The sequence below is a fragment of the Giraffa tippelskirchi genome, chromosome 2, assembly GCF_054371585.1.
Source record: "Giraffa tippelskirchi isolate mGirTip1 chromosome 2, T2T-mGirTip1v1.2.pri, whole genome shotgun sequence".
NCBI classification, from domain to species: Eukaryota; Metazoa; Chordata; class Mammalia; order Artiodactyla; family Giraffidae; genus Giraffa; species Giraffa tippelskirchi.
The window spans coordinates 174,058,706-174,075,119 of NC_137276.1; the positions used below are offsets into that span (position 1 = coordinate 174,058,706).

At 41.0% G+C, this 16,414-nt stretch overlaps 1 protein-coding gene across 8 annotated transcripts in view; it reads left to right on the plus strand.

Annotated features, from left to right (window-relative positions):
- The window catches only part of LSAMP (limbic system associated membrane protein), a 1,066,465-nt gene that overhangs the window by 1,015,792 nt on the left and 34,259 nt on the right, over positions 1-16,414 (plus strand). For 7 of the 8 annotated variants that reach the window (XM_081539161.1, XM_081539125.1, XM_081539136.1 and 4 more), the window contains 3 exons: positions 2,617-2,751; positions 12,285-12,405; positions 12,871-13,019. In XM_081539161.1, the coding sequence (XP_081395287.1) occupies positions 2,617-2,751; positions 12,285-12,405; positions 12,871-13,019 (405 nt within the window). Of the gene's footprint in view, positions 1-2,616; positions 2,752-12,284; positions 12,406-12,870; positions 13,020-14,038; positions 14,194-16,414 lie in introns of those variants that run through there. The other variant, XM_081539176.1, reaches the window with a different exon arrangement.

The window sequence follows — 16,414 nt, forward strand, 5'->3', positions numbered from 1 at the left end:
TAATTCTTTCTTCATTATAATCCACCATTATTCTCAAAATCAATAATGCTGTCTTTACTGTAAATCCCACCTTTGCACTCCAGATTTTTAATGAGCTTTGTCCTATTTTGGTCTGCAGTTGTCAATGTTGCCATTTGTCTTCAGGGTATTTATATTTAGCTTGAAGATTCTTAGCATCACTTAGTCGGCATGTCTCTAAGTTCATGGTTGCAAGGATGCTGGAAAGATCTTTTTATCTCCTCCAAGCCCAAATTCTTCCCAGCTAACCCAGCAAAGTTGACTGTTACCCTTTCCAAGATTTCTGTTTTCTTTCTTACCACATTCAACTTCTGTGGCATGAGAAGTCAGATCTGACTACTTGCATGAGTGTGGAGAAGAAAAAAGGTGAAAACAAAAGGAAGAAAAAAAATAGCACTTTATAAATGCAGTAAGTCCCCTATATACAAGCCTTCAAGTTGCAAACTTTCAAAGATGCAAATGTACCCTCGCATGTCCAGTCACGTAAGACATGAATGAGATTGCAGCTTGCTCTTCATCTCCTATTGCTGATGACTCTTCAACTCCTATCTCCCATCTTCTCTTCCTCCTCCAGTCAGTAACTCTTCTTGCCTGTACACAGATGTATGCCAGCTGTTGTACTGTAGTACTGTACTTTTCAAGGTACTGTACTATAAGATTAAAAATGTTTTCTTTATTTCTGTTTGTGTTTATGTATTATTTGTGTGAAAAGTATTATAAACACATTACATTACATTACTATATAGCTGATTATGTTAGTTGGGTACCTAGGATAACTTTGTTGAACTTATGGACAAATTGGCCTCAGGAACGTGCTCTTGGAATGGAACTTGTTCATATGCATACTGTAATATGCAGCTACATGTTGTCATTTGCTACTGAGTTGTGTATGACTTTTTTCGATCCCATGGACTGTAGCCCGCCAAGCTCTCCTGTCCATGGGATTTCTCAGGAAAGAATATTGGAGTGGGTTGCCATATCCTTCTCCAGGGGATCTTCCCACCCAGGGATGGAACTCATGTCTCCTGCATTGGCAGGCGGATACTTTGCCACTGAGCCACCAGGGAAGCTCATATGCAGTTAGGCACTTACAGACTAATTCTAAAAAATTTTCAGTAGAAGCGTGTATTTGATAATGTGCGGGACTCCCAACCAAATTATTATAACTATTGCCTTTTTTTTTGCTGGCATTGCAAAGTTTCCTCAAAACTAGTGATAGTGACAATTAACAGAAGACATGAAACTTGAGTATTCCTGACAGCTGTGTTAAAGGATGTTATCAAAGAGGCACTACCTTCTATTGGGATCCTAGTTAACAGAGTTAGCTGACATATTTAGACAGTGAATTTGTCTCTCTGCTGGCTGGCTGTTATGTCGATTTGACCTTCAGAGAATTTCCAGAAAAGGAAAGCAGCTTGTAGTATCTGAACAGAGCTATTATTTGATACCGTTTAGTGTAGAAGGACCAGGAGCAGGTTTTGCTCACAGTGGCAGGACTGTGTCCTCTAGCACCTCCCAGCTACTCTGTTCTAAAGCAACAGCAGGGGCATTGGTAACTTGAGGGGGATGGAAGCTGAATTTAGCTGCAGTCTGTAGGACTTTTCTGGCCAAACTCTTCCCTACTCAATCCCCATTCCTCTTCACCTTCTCTCTCTTCTTTCTCTCTTCCTCCCCCTCCATGTCTCACCCCTGCACTGCAGAAAGAAAGTCATTTAATCAACAAACCTGCCTATCTTGAGATTTCTTTATAAAAATGGACACATCCAGCTTTGTGCAGCTTTCCAAAATGGGCCTCCAGACCCCTGGTTCCAATGAATTAGGCCAACGATATTTAGCTCCCTAGCCCTCCCCACCCCACCATGTGACAAAACGAACCGTCAGCAGCACATTCTCATGGATCTGGTCCATGCTCTGAAAGTCTCATGGATGATATAGTGTGGTACTGAAGAAGGAAGCCATAACTACAGCACAGGGTTTCGGATATGACCTTTGTGAATAGAATTCCACGTAAGCTGGGAGAGAAGAATGACAGCTTCTCAAAAGGAAGCAGCTTGTCCTAATAACAACTTTAGTGGAAAGTATGATTTGCAATATGGTCTAATGCATGATTCAGCCCTTCAGGGGCTGCCCCTCTGAGCCCTTTATGACTGGCATGCCCCTCCCCACAACTCCCAGTTTGCTCTAAGCCTTTAACCAGTGACTGATGAGTGTGATTATAAAAATTCCAGTTTCTTGACTCTTGGTAGGGACAACTTGGAACTGGGCTCCATGCTGTGCCCAGAGCCCCCTGAGGGACTGAGCCAGGTTACCCACTGTAAACAGGACTTGGCATTGGCGTTGCTCCCTGGCTTGGCTCCTTTCTCTCCCAGGTCTCATTTTCCCACTCCCCTACCAGTTTTTCCTGAGAACACTGCCTCCTTGATCATTTTCACATGACTTTTTGTCTTGGGGTCTGCATCCATAGAGCCTTACCTCAGACAAAGAACACTATCAAATTATTGAAAAGCCATGTGGATTTATTGCTTCTAAAAAGAAAAAAAAAAGTGATCTGCTGCATATTTTAAACTTAAAAAAATCATACAAACCTCTGTTTTTCAGGAAGAGAATTTGAAGGAGAAGAAGAATATCTGGAGATCCTCGGCATCACCAGGGAGCAGTCAGGCAAATACGAGTGCAAAGCTGCCAATGAGGTCTCCTCTGCGGATGTCAAACAAGTCAAGGTCACTGTGAACTGTGAGTATGGCAGGAGCCGGCAGATGCCATGTGCCCAGGGCCCACCTCCACCTCCCGCAAATTCTACAGATCCCATTAGCAAGAGAACATTGCATTCCAAGCAGATGCTTCTCTGGTCAGGGATGCACATTTGTACATTGGACATATCCAAGGGCAGGACTTGGCCTTTGAATTTGATAAATCAACTGTACCAATTCTAAATATAACCCATAATGCATTTAACAATACACTCTGTCTTTTACTCAGACGGTGGAATTAAGAAAACATGATCAGGCAGCACTAGCAGTTCAGGTAATCACTCTTCTGGTCTTTGTGAAGACCCAGGTCATACCACTTTGGAAAAAACAACAATTCATATCTGCTTTAGCTGGAATTTCCATCTTAATGGATTGTTTGTCAGAAGAGAATAATTCAAGATCATATTTTATCCTCTGCCATTGAGCTAATTGGCCTTGGGAACAAACTTAAGCCACAGTGGTCAGATACCATGTGTCCCTGACGGCGACAGGGGATACCTGATAGGTTAATATTGGTTATGTATTTGTCCCCAAGTATGGGCAGATTAGAAAGGAAGATTTTGGTAAGATGCATAGGTAAGTGGGCATACTTTGAACTTCTCAGATGAAAGGATCCTTAGATGTAGTTCAAAAGAGAAGAAGGGGAGGCAGGGGCAGATCCATATAATGTGTGTCACCCAGCAAAGGAATAAAGAGAATTCGTTTACCCTGTTCAGTGAGGAGTGACTTTCCATGTCATTCAAGTTCCACATCACACAATTGTGGCTAGTGACAGGGACAAAAGTGTGTCCTGACAGTTATTCTCTCCTGTGTGTTTAACACATACACACACACAAGTACACACTCTACACAGACACATATGCACAGATGACATATATACACACATGCCCAAAAGCACACAGACACACATGCGTAGACATCTTATTTGAAAATATGCTTTGGATGGTGATAAGGTACTTTCCACCATCGTAAGCCTTCCACGCAATTGACCTAGGTGCTGCTGGTTCTGTATGAAGTGCCTAGCCAGGTAGACACCAGTGACTCTGTTTCAAGGTTTGAAACAGTAAAGCCCAAGGAGGTATAATTGCCTTTCCAAAGTGACACAGAAAGCAAGGGCGAGAAAAGGAATTCAGACTCCAGTCTGTGATTCTAAAGCCCATGCCCTTAGGAGAAAGAGGAACAGGCATTTTCAACTCTTAGTACGTACTAAGGGATTTATATTTGAGCTCTAATCCTCACAGCAAGCTCATATGATAATCATCCTTAGTCTGATTTTAAAAATTTGGAAACAGAGGCATAGAGAACCAAGGAAGCTTGCCTCAGGTGACCTGCTCTATTCTGGGCTGCGCTCTTTCCCATGGCCTTGCTCCAGCCTGTCAGCCTTCTGAAGCAGAAAGCGAAATCCCCTTCACACCAGACTTCGATGAATCTACAGGTACAACGCTGCTATAGCATCTATGGCACTCATTTCCAAGACGCAAGGGGCTGTGTTTGATAAGGTCCAAAGTGTTTTTATCCTGTCACTGTCTGTGGTTATTTTTTAAGTAATAGAGATTTGAAATGCCAGTATTACTATTCTTTTCCAGTCCTGGGTGTGTTTCAAAGACATATTAATGATCTCAATGTTATAAAATGCTTTAGGACCTTTTTTTCACATGAAAGGCAATTTCTCTGGTGTTGATATAAGTTTATAATTAGGTTAGCTAGCTTCTTTTATGTACACACAGCCATGCCGTCCTCTTCCACCTCTTCTCTGACTTTCGGAGTTAAGATTTTATTTTCTCTTAATTGACCTCATCCTAATTAGATTTCTGAAAGTCCAATCGTGGAGTACATTGAAAATATTTATGCTTCCATTGTGTGAAACATCAAAGCGGTCTGCATTGCAGATGGTTCCCTAGATCAAAGCCAGCCGCCTGGGTCCGATTATTATTAGTGCAATTAGTCTGACACTGCTCCTTCTTGACTGTCCCTGAAGTGTAACTTAGAACAGAAGAAAATACTGATAATTTTCAAGAAAAGCCTTTTATAAAAATGTGAGCTTTTCCAAGTGATGAGTGAACCACAGAAGAATATGTACAGAGCCTCAAGATGCTAAAAAGACATGTCATAAGAAATTATGCAGAAAACTAAAATGAGCTTAGTCAGCCAGTCTGTCCTAAACAGCAGCACCTAGCACATGCTTTATAAAAATTGCTCAGTAAAAGTTTACTGAATGAATAGGTGACCCACAGGCTCACAGGTAAATTCTGCTCTCTTAATATTTCTCCAGACTTTGCAAATTGATATTGGTCACAAATCAAGAAGCATATTCTAAGTCAATGTCCTTTGGAAACACCTTATTACCAGCACTTCATTAAGCTGTGTTTATATTATAGTAAAACAACTAGGCACTGCACCTGTTGTCCTGTTCAAACAATTCACCCTACTTAAATGCAGTTGTATTAACAAGATGAAGTCTCCAAGATGAAATTACACTTTGAGGTCTGGTTAGCAAAATTCATGCAAACTGAACAAATTTCCAGCATCACCTTCATCACCTCATATAAGCCTGCCTACCCAGGTGGCTAGGTGGTAAAAGAATCTGCCTCCCAATGCAGGAGATGCAGGTTCGATACTTGGGTCGGGAAAATCTCCTGGAGGAGGAAATGGCAACCCACTCCAGCATTCTTGCCTAGAGAATCCCAAGGACAGAGGAGCCTGGTGGGCACAGTCCATGGGGTTGCAAAGAGTTGGCCACGACTGAGCACGAATAGTTGTTGTACTGTGAAAATGGCCTATTATTTAAGCTGATTCCTCTTCCTTTTCAAGGCACAAGGTTTGCAATTAGGTCAGGGGATCAGAATGGCTAAGAGAATTAATGACTGAATAGATCATCATAATGAAACTGATCCAGAGTACCTCTTAAAAAAAAAAATCCCAGTGCTGGTAATTTTTTCCTACTTGCATCTCATTGATTCATTTCCTCAGTTGCCAACAGATATTTGTTGCAGGGCACTGAAAGCTAGAGCAGTAAACAAGACAGACAAAACAGTTCCTCTGTTTAGTTCACAAGCTGGATCTTACAGTCTCTCCTTTTTATTCCTCTTGGATAATGCTTCTCCACAGTTGGTCTACAGCACTGTGCATAGCCGTTTGCATTAGACATGCAAAATCTATTTTCTAAGTGGTAGGAGGTCCTGGAATTTACAGAAGCTAAATTATTGACCTGAAATCTCTTCAACTAAATAAACTTAGTAAAATTTTATTCAATAGGCAGGACTTCTATTTTCTCATATCTTAGAATTTAGCTACCAATTTCATCCAGATACCAACTCTAGGGACAACTGTCGGTTTATCGGTTCTAGGTGTAATTCCTCAATTTCAGTTCTCACGGTGCGTTAAAAGTAGCTATTCATGGATTTGTCTTATCCCAGTGCCCAGTATCCCAAGGATAATGTCTAGTGCATAGTAAGTGTTCAGTAAGTGCTGCTGCTAAGTCACTTTAGTCGTGTCCGACTCTGTGAGACCCCATAGATGGCAGCCCACCAGGCTCCGCTGTCCCTGGGATTCTCCAGGCAAGAACAGTGGAGTGAGTTGCCATGTCCTTCTCCAATGCATGAAAGTGAAAAGTGAAAGTGAAGTTGCTCAGTCGTGTCCAACTCTGTGCGACCCCATAGACAGCAGCCCACCAGGCTCTCCCGTCCCTGGAATTCTCCAGGCAAGAACAATGGAGTGGGCTGCCAGAGGACTGAACTTTATTTAGACTCTTCTTATACCAGATGCTTTTCCTATTCTTGGAGAACTTTATCTCAAAATCTACCCCCAGCTGTCAGGCCTGCTGCTGAACCCACTGAGCAGCTAATATTCCTGCCTTCAGCTTTTCTGTGGCTACCTCTTCAACTACAATCACACTGTCACTCCATTACTTTTATTTTCTTCTTCTTTTCTCCCTTTGAACTCAGCTCTACTTCCACTCTGGTGTCCAGACCTAACCAACCCAACATAGGTGCTGTGGGACATGGGACCTTGGCATTTCTAAAGCTCACCCTTACATTTGATGGCCATGTATTAAAGAAAGCGAGGTTACCTACCATATTTTCCATAAGGGTGACTGGGGACATCCTTTGTCTCCAGATAATGTATCTGTATTTTAACTGGACTCTTCAATACTTTGATTCATCACCTAATGATAAAAGTTGAGGAAAATAACTGCTCAATATGGAACCAGACTGGCTACCTTCTCTAACACTTCATGGCTATACCTCTCTATTCTCCATGACAACCTGCAGTTTACTCTTGTGTTGGGGATGATATCACTAAAGACACATCCTAATGTCTGTGAATCTATTATGGGATTGTCAGATGAACTATTCCGTAAGAATCCAGAGTACTGCAAGTTTCTACTGTAACTTTGCAATGTGAGCAATAACCATCATTTCCTGTATACCTCCAGAGTACCAAGACTCTATTGGAGATTTTGTATGATTCACTGTAATCACCTCACCAACAGTGGCCAACCAAGGAAAGAGGGTATGGGACCTGACCTGCCTCCATAAAAGGAATATTGACCTACTTTATCACTGACAGTTTTGGTATATCTGGTTTAGTATTGCTGGTACATGGTGATCTTAAAAAAAAAAAAAGACAACTTTTAGTTAGTTTTATTGTTTTTAAATTCTCTGAAAGCAATGACTTTCTTATTGCTGATGTTCTCTGCCCCCCATCCAGCTGGCCCACCATCACACATTAACCCGGGGGATAATCAAATCATCCCATGCAGAGGACAAAAACAGAGCTCAGAAGATGTAAGCATTGTCTGCCACAAAAAACCTGTGAGTGGTAGAGACAGGACTCTGCCCAGGTCTAGCTCTAAAGCCCTCTTTCCTTCCAAGATATCATGTGAGAAATAGTAAAAATAATAATAATAATAATAAATGTAATCACTTCAGGTGATAAATGTGCTCTGATATATGAGACTTCATTTGGTCTTTTCATCAAGCCTGTGAGACAGGTAGGAAGGTTTTATTATCTACATTCAAAGGTGAGGGACTCTAAGAAGTTAATGTGTCACCCTCAAGAGGCAATAATCTAAGTGGCAGAGGCAGCAATTGAGCCCACAAATCCTGATTTCTAATGTGGGTTTATATCCACTGTGCCAGTGTATGTTGTGCCATTTTGGGTGCCTTATAATAGCTGAAATATGTAACATTTACCTTTTAAGCTACCAGCATGCTCTCCAAAATGGTGTTCTTCCATATTAGGAGTTAATTTCTCTCCAAAGGAACTCACTCAAATGAAAATACAGAGAAGTTCAGAGCATGGGCTTCAGAACATGAGTTCAAATATGGACTCCATCAAATGCTAGCTGTGTGAATTTGCACAATTTACTAACCCTCTGCATACCTGCCTTCTCATTCATAATTTAGGGCTGATAATCCTTACTTCTAGGGCTACTATTTGGATGAAAATAATAAATAAAGCCTAGGGGAGTGCTGACACATGGTAAATGTCTATAAATTTAATCTTTTATTAAGAATTTTGCTCCTTTATACCATTATTCCAAACACTGGGAAGATTAAATGAATGATATTCTGTTTGTTAGGCCACTATCATTGTTATCATGTTCATTCTAATTGAAAGAGTCTTGTTGATGGTGATATAAGAAAAAAGCCCTTATTAATATTTTCAGAATCCAAAATTTTAAAGTAATAACCAGAAGAGTCCTCTGACAATTGTAAGCTATTGCAAAGTCATGTAAAGAATAACAATGGACCTCTGTGAAGCATTTTTATTAAGCCACATTTTAATTATAACTGTATTTTGAGCAAGGACATCTATTATTTTAACCATACTAGACATGCCATGATATGATTTGTAATAACTTTCTTAGCCTCACCTATACAGAGTTCATTACAAATGAATTTTGAAATGTTCATTCCAATAAGCTATGAAACAAAACAGACCTGCACCATTGTGTCATTTGAGATAATAGAAGTAATGAACTATTCATACATTTATCATTCTCTGTGACTACACCTTGGTATGAGAAACTTCCTAGTTGTGCAAGGAGAAGAACAAGTGTTTGGCCTTTATAACTGACCAGTTCATCCTGTCCAAAGATCAATGCATTTAAAAGTATTCAACCCTAGTTCACCACCACCGTCACCATGCTGGCATCTCTGAGGAGCTAATAAATAGCTTGTGTGTGTGTGTGTGTGTGCTAAGTCACTTCAGTTGTGTCTGATTCTATGTGATCCTATGGACTGTAGCTTGCCAGGGTCCTCTGGCCATGGGATTCTCCAGGCGAGAATACTGGAGTGGGTTGTCATTCCCTTCTCCAGGGGATTTTCCCGACCCAGGGATTGAACCTGTGTCTCATGTCTCCAGCATTGGCAGGCAGGCTCTTTACCACTAGCCCACCTGGGAAGCCCAATAAATAGCTTACTACTTAGCTATTCAGGTTCTGAGAAATGAGTAAAAGAGAAATACAGCAGGTCCAATTGCCCCGATTGTGAGAAATCAACATGGTTGGAGGTAGTAACTCGGTGTGCCTCGCCTGCCTCCCCAGACATGGCAGCCCTGAACCAGGACAGGCCCACCCACATGGGAGCAGCAAGGAGAGAGCCTGTGGGAGACATCAGGCTGGAGAAGCAGAGAACCTCCAATCCCTGCCAGAAGTCTGGTCCCAGAAGAAAGAAAAAAGAGAGATGAAGCAAACAAACCGAGTTTTTTCTTTCCTAATTTTTTCTGGTAGAAAAATCTCCCCCTGGGTTCCAGAGCAAGGAGGTTTACTAAGTAAGCTCCCACCCACCCCACGGAAGGAAACATCCAGAGTGAGGAAGAACGATTCCATAGAAGTGTACAGCTAGGACTTGTATGACTGGTCCCATGATGGAGGAGCTGGAAGTCCTCCACCATGGACTATTAACATGTTGAGGTGCTCCAACTATGGGCTCCAGGGTGGAGGCGATGGAAAACATGGAGTCTGGCCCAGGTTGGGGCTGGTCATCACACTCTTAACCATGTGGCTCCAGAAACTCACAAACACTGGTGAAAACTCATTTTGCAAATTGAGAAGTTAAACAAACCAATAGACTCACAAACAAGATCATCCCTCTGCTCAACATTCTACAGAGTGTAGGGTTATTAGCAGTGTAAGAGCCTAACCTAATGCAGCAAGGAGGTGAAGATGGGAAACTAACTTTATTCAGTGGATGGCATCATGTAGATACTCAGGTTGTAAACTTGGGTGTTATCTTGGACACCCCTCCCTCACCATTCACATCTAATCTTGTCCGTTCTGCAGCCCATATCTCTCCATCTCAAATCTGTCCTGTTCATTCCTTTCCAACCCTTTATCATAAACCTAGTGCAGGCTATCTCTGGATTCCTTCAGCAATCTCCAAATGATCCTCCCTGCCTCTGCAACAGTGGGACTCTAGACAAAGTAATGAGCTCTCTTAATGATGAAGGACAGAGACTAAATTTGAGCTCAGGTCTGTCAAACTTTAAATCCAAGCTCTTAATTTTTACTCAATGCCCCGTCTCTGTACAAATATCTCCCTCATACCACTACCTCTAATCATTACATTAACTTCTGAACTCATATGCTCTAACAATCCACATAACCAATTATAGAATGAAAGAATTTTAAAAGGAACCTTGGTGATCATTTTAAACTAACTTCTTATTTGAAAATATGAGAAAGAAAAAGCTCGAAGTGGTACAGACATTTGACCAGGCCACAGATCTGGTTAAGAGTCAAAATCAGACCTCCAGTTCCTATTTCTGGTTGCTAATCCTGACCCCCCAACCCATATATTAGATAAATGAGTTATAATTTTGAAATTGGCAATTTAAGGATTAAAGGTATGAAAATACACTTGGGTCCTCATGCTACCCATTTGTGATGAATGGGCTGTTTTGGTTAGAATTGGCCTTTTTTTTTTTTTCCGAGTTGAAGGGATACTCTATAGATCTCTAATGTGTTGTTCCTTCATTTATAAATAATAAAACCAAGGCTCAGAAAGATACAGTGTGTGATGGGAAGTCCACATAACCAAACAGAGACTAAATTCCAGCAAGCCTAAGGTCAAGCCTAGGGTTCTTTCCACGCTCCATGTTGCCTTTCTGTGTCTCTACAGAAATGAGGAGCTAAATCTAAAACAGAACAACCCCTCCCTCTCTGGCATGTGTTTACACACGGGCTGGCCACGCTATCCAGGTGCGCTCTGACTCCTCCTCTCTCTGACAGTGATTTAAAGACGTCCAAGCTCATGTGAAAATGAAATGGAGGAGAAAATTGCAGACTAACCTGATGCTTTTGTACATCTTTTTAAACTAAGAGAATCCAGATCTTCTAGAGCAGAAAACTTGGAAAATAGTTTTTGATTATGAAGATAAAACCCTGAAAAAAAGTGCTGAACCAGGTGCTAAAGAGCAGAGATGAATTCAATGATTTTTTTATACTTAGGTTCACTTCACTAATTCACCTAAATAAGGTTTTTCATCTGTAAAATATAAACAGGTGGTTTGGATCTATTTTATCCGTGTACACACAGCCAAGTTACCATTTTCTGCCAAATGACCTTTGGACAGAAGTCTTTTTCTCCTTGAAAAGTCCATAAGTTGCACAAATATAGCATCCTCAAGCCTAGAGCTCAAGCTTACCCTTGTGGCTGAGTCCTGTGATCCTGTAAACCCTTGTTCCACTTTCCATGGGATTGCTTGAGAGAATCATGGAAAATTAGAATGTATTTCTGACCTCATTTCAAGGCTGTCACAATTTTGTTGGCCCAGTACTAAGCAGAAAAAAATCAAATACGCAACAGCCAGAGAGAGAAGAAGATGGAATCCCAGGAAGATGTTCATGTACCACGATAGACTTCAAACTGCACTCTCACTCATAAAAGCAAAACTGACCTGGAGAATGGAAATAAGGGAACACAGGGGAGGGAAAACAGTATAGCAATTATTTAATATCAGTTTGTTTTCCTGAATTCTTGCAGTGGTATCAGGCTAAGCCTGAGCTAAAAGGACTTTAGTGCTCTATGATTTTTGTCAGATTTCTTACTACCATTTCTGAAGGTAACAATAATAATGATGATGATGATGAAGGTGAAAAAGAAAAAAGCTCAGATTACACATTTCAAATCCCAAGTCCTTTAGTGTCACCACTTGATATACAAAAAGAAAAAAAAAAAACTATGTAAATATGATAACCTGTGATTGGAATAATGGATGATCTATTGGAAGAGAAAAAGAAATCCTAGATTTCATTTCCATAAAACCCTTTTCAGTGTCCCATTTAAATAAACCATGTCTACAGTTTCATTGATCTCTTATTATCATTTAGTTTTCTAGTGATCAATCCCATTTAGCCGATCACATCATTCACATAAATGGAGCTTTAAGACTGTTTTTGTCCTGCTCCTCTGCAGTCACACTATTCTTTCTAATTTCTCCTGGTGTGGAAATTCTGGAGCACCATCCAAAGCGCATGTAAACTAAACTGTGTGTCTGTCCTTCCTATAGATCCTCCCACCATCACGGAATCCAAGAGCAACGAAGCCACCACCGGCCGAAAAGCATCCCTCAAATGCGAGGCCTCGGCAGTGCCTGCACCTGACTTTGAGTGGTACCGAGATGACACCAGGTTTGTTCCCAATCTGCTGCTCCCCACTGGGTCTCACCTGCTCAGCAAGGGGAACCAGAAGCCTTGATGAAAAACCCACCCCAGCCGTAATTACTAGGCCTTTCTGAGTAGACTATTCCTTTTCCAAGGCTTTTTACCTGGTGCTTTGGGACTGTAGCTATTGGACTCCAGCCCCAAAGCACGCAAGTTATGTGCACAGAGTGGGCAGTTTCCACCTGCATGTCTTTCTCTCCTGGAACAGAAACCAAAGCCCAGTGAAACTCATCCATTCCCGAGTTGTCACCATCAGTACACTTTGATTCTGATACTTTGGGACTGTGCCATTAAAATGAGGAATTGAGCAGGATCAACAGGCTCTAACTACTTCCTTTCACTCCCTTTTCTTCAATTTAAAGATGAAAAAGAAATGACTACACTAAATCTTCATAGTTGTTTCTCTTTACTCTTCTGTCTTTGAACCCTTAGGATAAATAGTGCCAATGGCCTTGAGATTAAGAGCACGGAGGGCCAGTCTTCCCTGACAGTGACCAATGTCACTGAGGAGCACTATGGCAACTATACATGCGTGGCTGCCAACAATCTGGGGATGACCAACGCCAGCCTCGTCCTTTTCAGTAAGTATGCCAAAGAGGGAGCCCACTTAGGAGAATCAAGTCGAAGTTTCTCCCATAGAAAATTTGAAAATCATTCCCTTACTATTAAGTATAAACTTATGCAAAAATCAGAGTATCACCACTGAAACAAAACCACAAGTTATCAATCCCTATCGTAAGACAAAATTTACAAATGGAATACTTGCCCTCTCTAGTCTCTGACTTACTTGTGATAACTGCCTTGTTTCTTTGTCTGATTTTTTTAGTTTTTCTCTTCCTGGTTGGTTAAACTATAAGAATAATTATTGAACAAAAATCTCTCTGGTGATGGTCTCTTTAAGGGGCCTAGATTATGTAAGATCCTGGAAAGGGGATGGCTCTTTAAAAATGGCAGGCATGGGAGTAAGCAGTATTCAGGGAGTATGGATAAGGTGCTGGGAGAAGGAAGAGGCTGGAAAAAGAAAGTGTATTTTTAACAACACAAGAGGTAGAGTGGAATGAATGATTAAAACATAATATAAAATCTAAAGGAGGAGAAATGGTTGCAGAAAGGTTTCTGTGTGACAGCAAGAAACATTATTTGTCTGATAGATTTTTTGGAAGAGAAATAGGATGATAAGAGAGATAAGCAAAGTTTCTTCTGAAGATCAAAGAAGATCCTCAAGGCAGACTAAGGAAGGACAAGTTGTTTTAAGTTACTGGAAACAGTAATTTCATAGGAAAAGCCCACCTTCTAGCCTTTCCCTTGAACAGCATGTTATAGTTAGATACCTGCCCCCCAACTTGTTGGCCTGGCAGCTATGAGCATATGAGCATAGATTCAGATGCCTCCTGAAAAATAGAAGTATGATGCATGAGATCAGGGAAAATAAGGACAATTAGGACAAGAAAATGTTTATCAGAATAAGTAAAACACACCAAAGAGATAGCACAAGCTGGACCAGAGAGTTCATTTGGCCAGAGAAAGTCCAACAAATTTATTATTATTATTTTGAAATAACAAGCTACTAGATGCTCTGTTGTTGTTGTTTCCTTCACAGGCTAAACTGGAAAATTTAGAAACACTAGGGCCAGGAGAAATGTCTTCATCTTGCTTTATTCAGTTTAGATGAGCCTTCAAGGAAAAGATTTTTAAGAGAAGAATCAATTTAAGAGTTCCCTTGAAACATAGTATTAAAGTCATTTTATAACTGCTCAAGATCCAACGCCACTTACTAAAAAACAGACAAACAAAACATCACCACAAACTTCTGAATTTGACCTTCAGTTTCTCATCCATAACTCCCATTGACTTCAGTCTGTAAGTTTGATGAGATACAGCTGTGCTACAAATGTTGTGTCAATATGAAGTTTAAAACTCATATCCCTGTCTACTTGTCTCCAAAGACCAAACATCAGTGTTTTTGACTTAAGCTGGAGACACTGATATCTCAAAACATTTGAGAAGACATTTATTAAGAAATGTACTTAGCTGTTTCATTCCTGACATTAGGGATTCCATAAATAGAGGGGAAAACAACCTCAACTCTGAAACTTGAGATTCTGACAAATCTAAGGGGAGCTGATTAAGTAGAACAACATACAGTTAACAAGAGGTTTTTAGGGGGATTGGAAAAGAGAAAATGGTATAATTGGATTAGTTAGAGAAAGTGAGCAACTATAAATTGGCATAAAAGTATCTTCTTCTCCCACTCAGAAGGATTGTGCTAATGATATATTTCAAATAATAAATACAATGATACCTATAGACTGAGAAAGAGGAAGGGCAAGAAGGATAGAAAGGTGGTGTAGGCTCCATGGTAGCCTATTTTACACAGGTATGAAAGAAAGAAAGAGAGGAAGAAGGGGGAAAGAATCATTTGAAGAGGAGAGAAAGAGCACAGGCTAGGTCAAAGGTAATAGAGATACCACTGGAGGTAATGAAAGGTCATCTCAAGCTCTAAAATACTATGGTCCTGTTCACAAAAGTCCATGTAAAGGACTCCACCCAGTAAGATAAAGATATATCAAAAATTTTACAGAATTTCTGCTTGTTAACTAAGAATCAAGAAATTGGGCAAGTGTATCACAATCACATCATCCTTGATGGTTTTGCGGAAATCACCCTCATTATACATCTGAGAAGTGCACAGGGCTGTGATTAATGTGCCACTTCCGGGGGACCCTCTGCAGGGCCGCCCACACAGGCACCTGCTCTGCACACAGACAGCTGTCTCAGCATTCAGCCTGGAATTGATTTCCCATCTGATGGGAATGTTAGGAAAGTGTAATCCTTACAGAAGAGCAGATGCAAAAGGTCACTGAGCTTTGAGGTGAAAAGAAGCTATTAAAATTGCCAAACATTAGTGAATTTACAGTCCGTTTTTTTCAACCCAAGGCCCAAGTGTGAATATTTTAAGAGGAAAGCTCTGCTTCTTGTAGAAGGAATGGCAAGTCCACCAGGCCCGCCCTGCCACCACAATTTGGGTTTGGGAGATGTGTTGTTAAAGCCTTCATAGCTGGATATTTTAGGAACATGCCTCTGTTGTAGCCAGTTTTGCACAAGCGAAAGAAAGGTGGGGGTGGAGGAAGAGAGCACACAAGGAAAAGAAGACAAGGAAAAAAAATGTATGTGTGTGAACATATTGCCCATTACTTAGATTCAAAGTAGACAGGTTTATTGGGAAGAAGGAAGACACTGCTGGTAGCAGTACTTTCCCACAGAACAAGGTCAGGGGGGGAGAGATGCTTGGGAGTGTGGCCGCGGCCAGCCCCGTGTGACAGACAGCATTATGTGGGCAGCAGGGTGCTCTGCTGACCCAGCCAGTCCAGAGCAGATGAGGCAGCTGGTGAGCTGCAGCCAGCCAGAGGCAGCGGCAGGTAATCTCGAGCCAGAACCTCAGGAGAGTTCACAATTATCCACCTTCACAGGTGCATCAGCATATTTTCCATGTCTACCACAGTGACGTGTGCTGACTCTGTACACAGTGTCAGTTTGCGGTCACTGATATATCCACCAGACACAGACATACACTTCTTCACACCCTATTCAAATACTGACCTCCAAAGGGGTCAAAATAATTGAACGAGAGGGCAAGAATACATTGTATTCATAGTAATTTTTTCTAAGCCAATGGAATCATTCCTTTCTCATTTGTCTTGTCCTCCATTCATTCTAGTCGTCTTGTTTATTAAGGATCTATAATACCTTAGTCTATTTAGCCATGTAATGCCTTTGATAGCTTTGTCTTCATCCTGGGCAAAGTGTTGCATTGTATCACTCTTCTGAACACATTAATCCAGCAGTACAACATGGATGGACAAGGATTCAGCTCCTTAGCCTTTGTCAGATGTAGGAATATGCATCATATGGGTGAAGACTGGATCTGGTGATGCCAAGAGATATTCTATTGTCAGCATATGTAAAATAACAGATC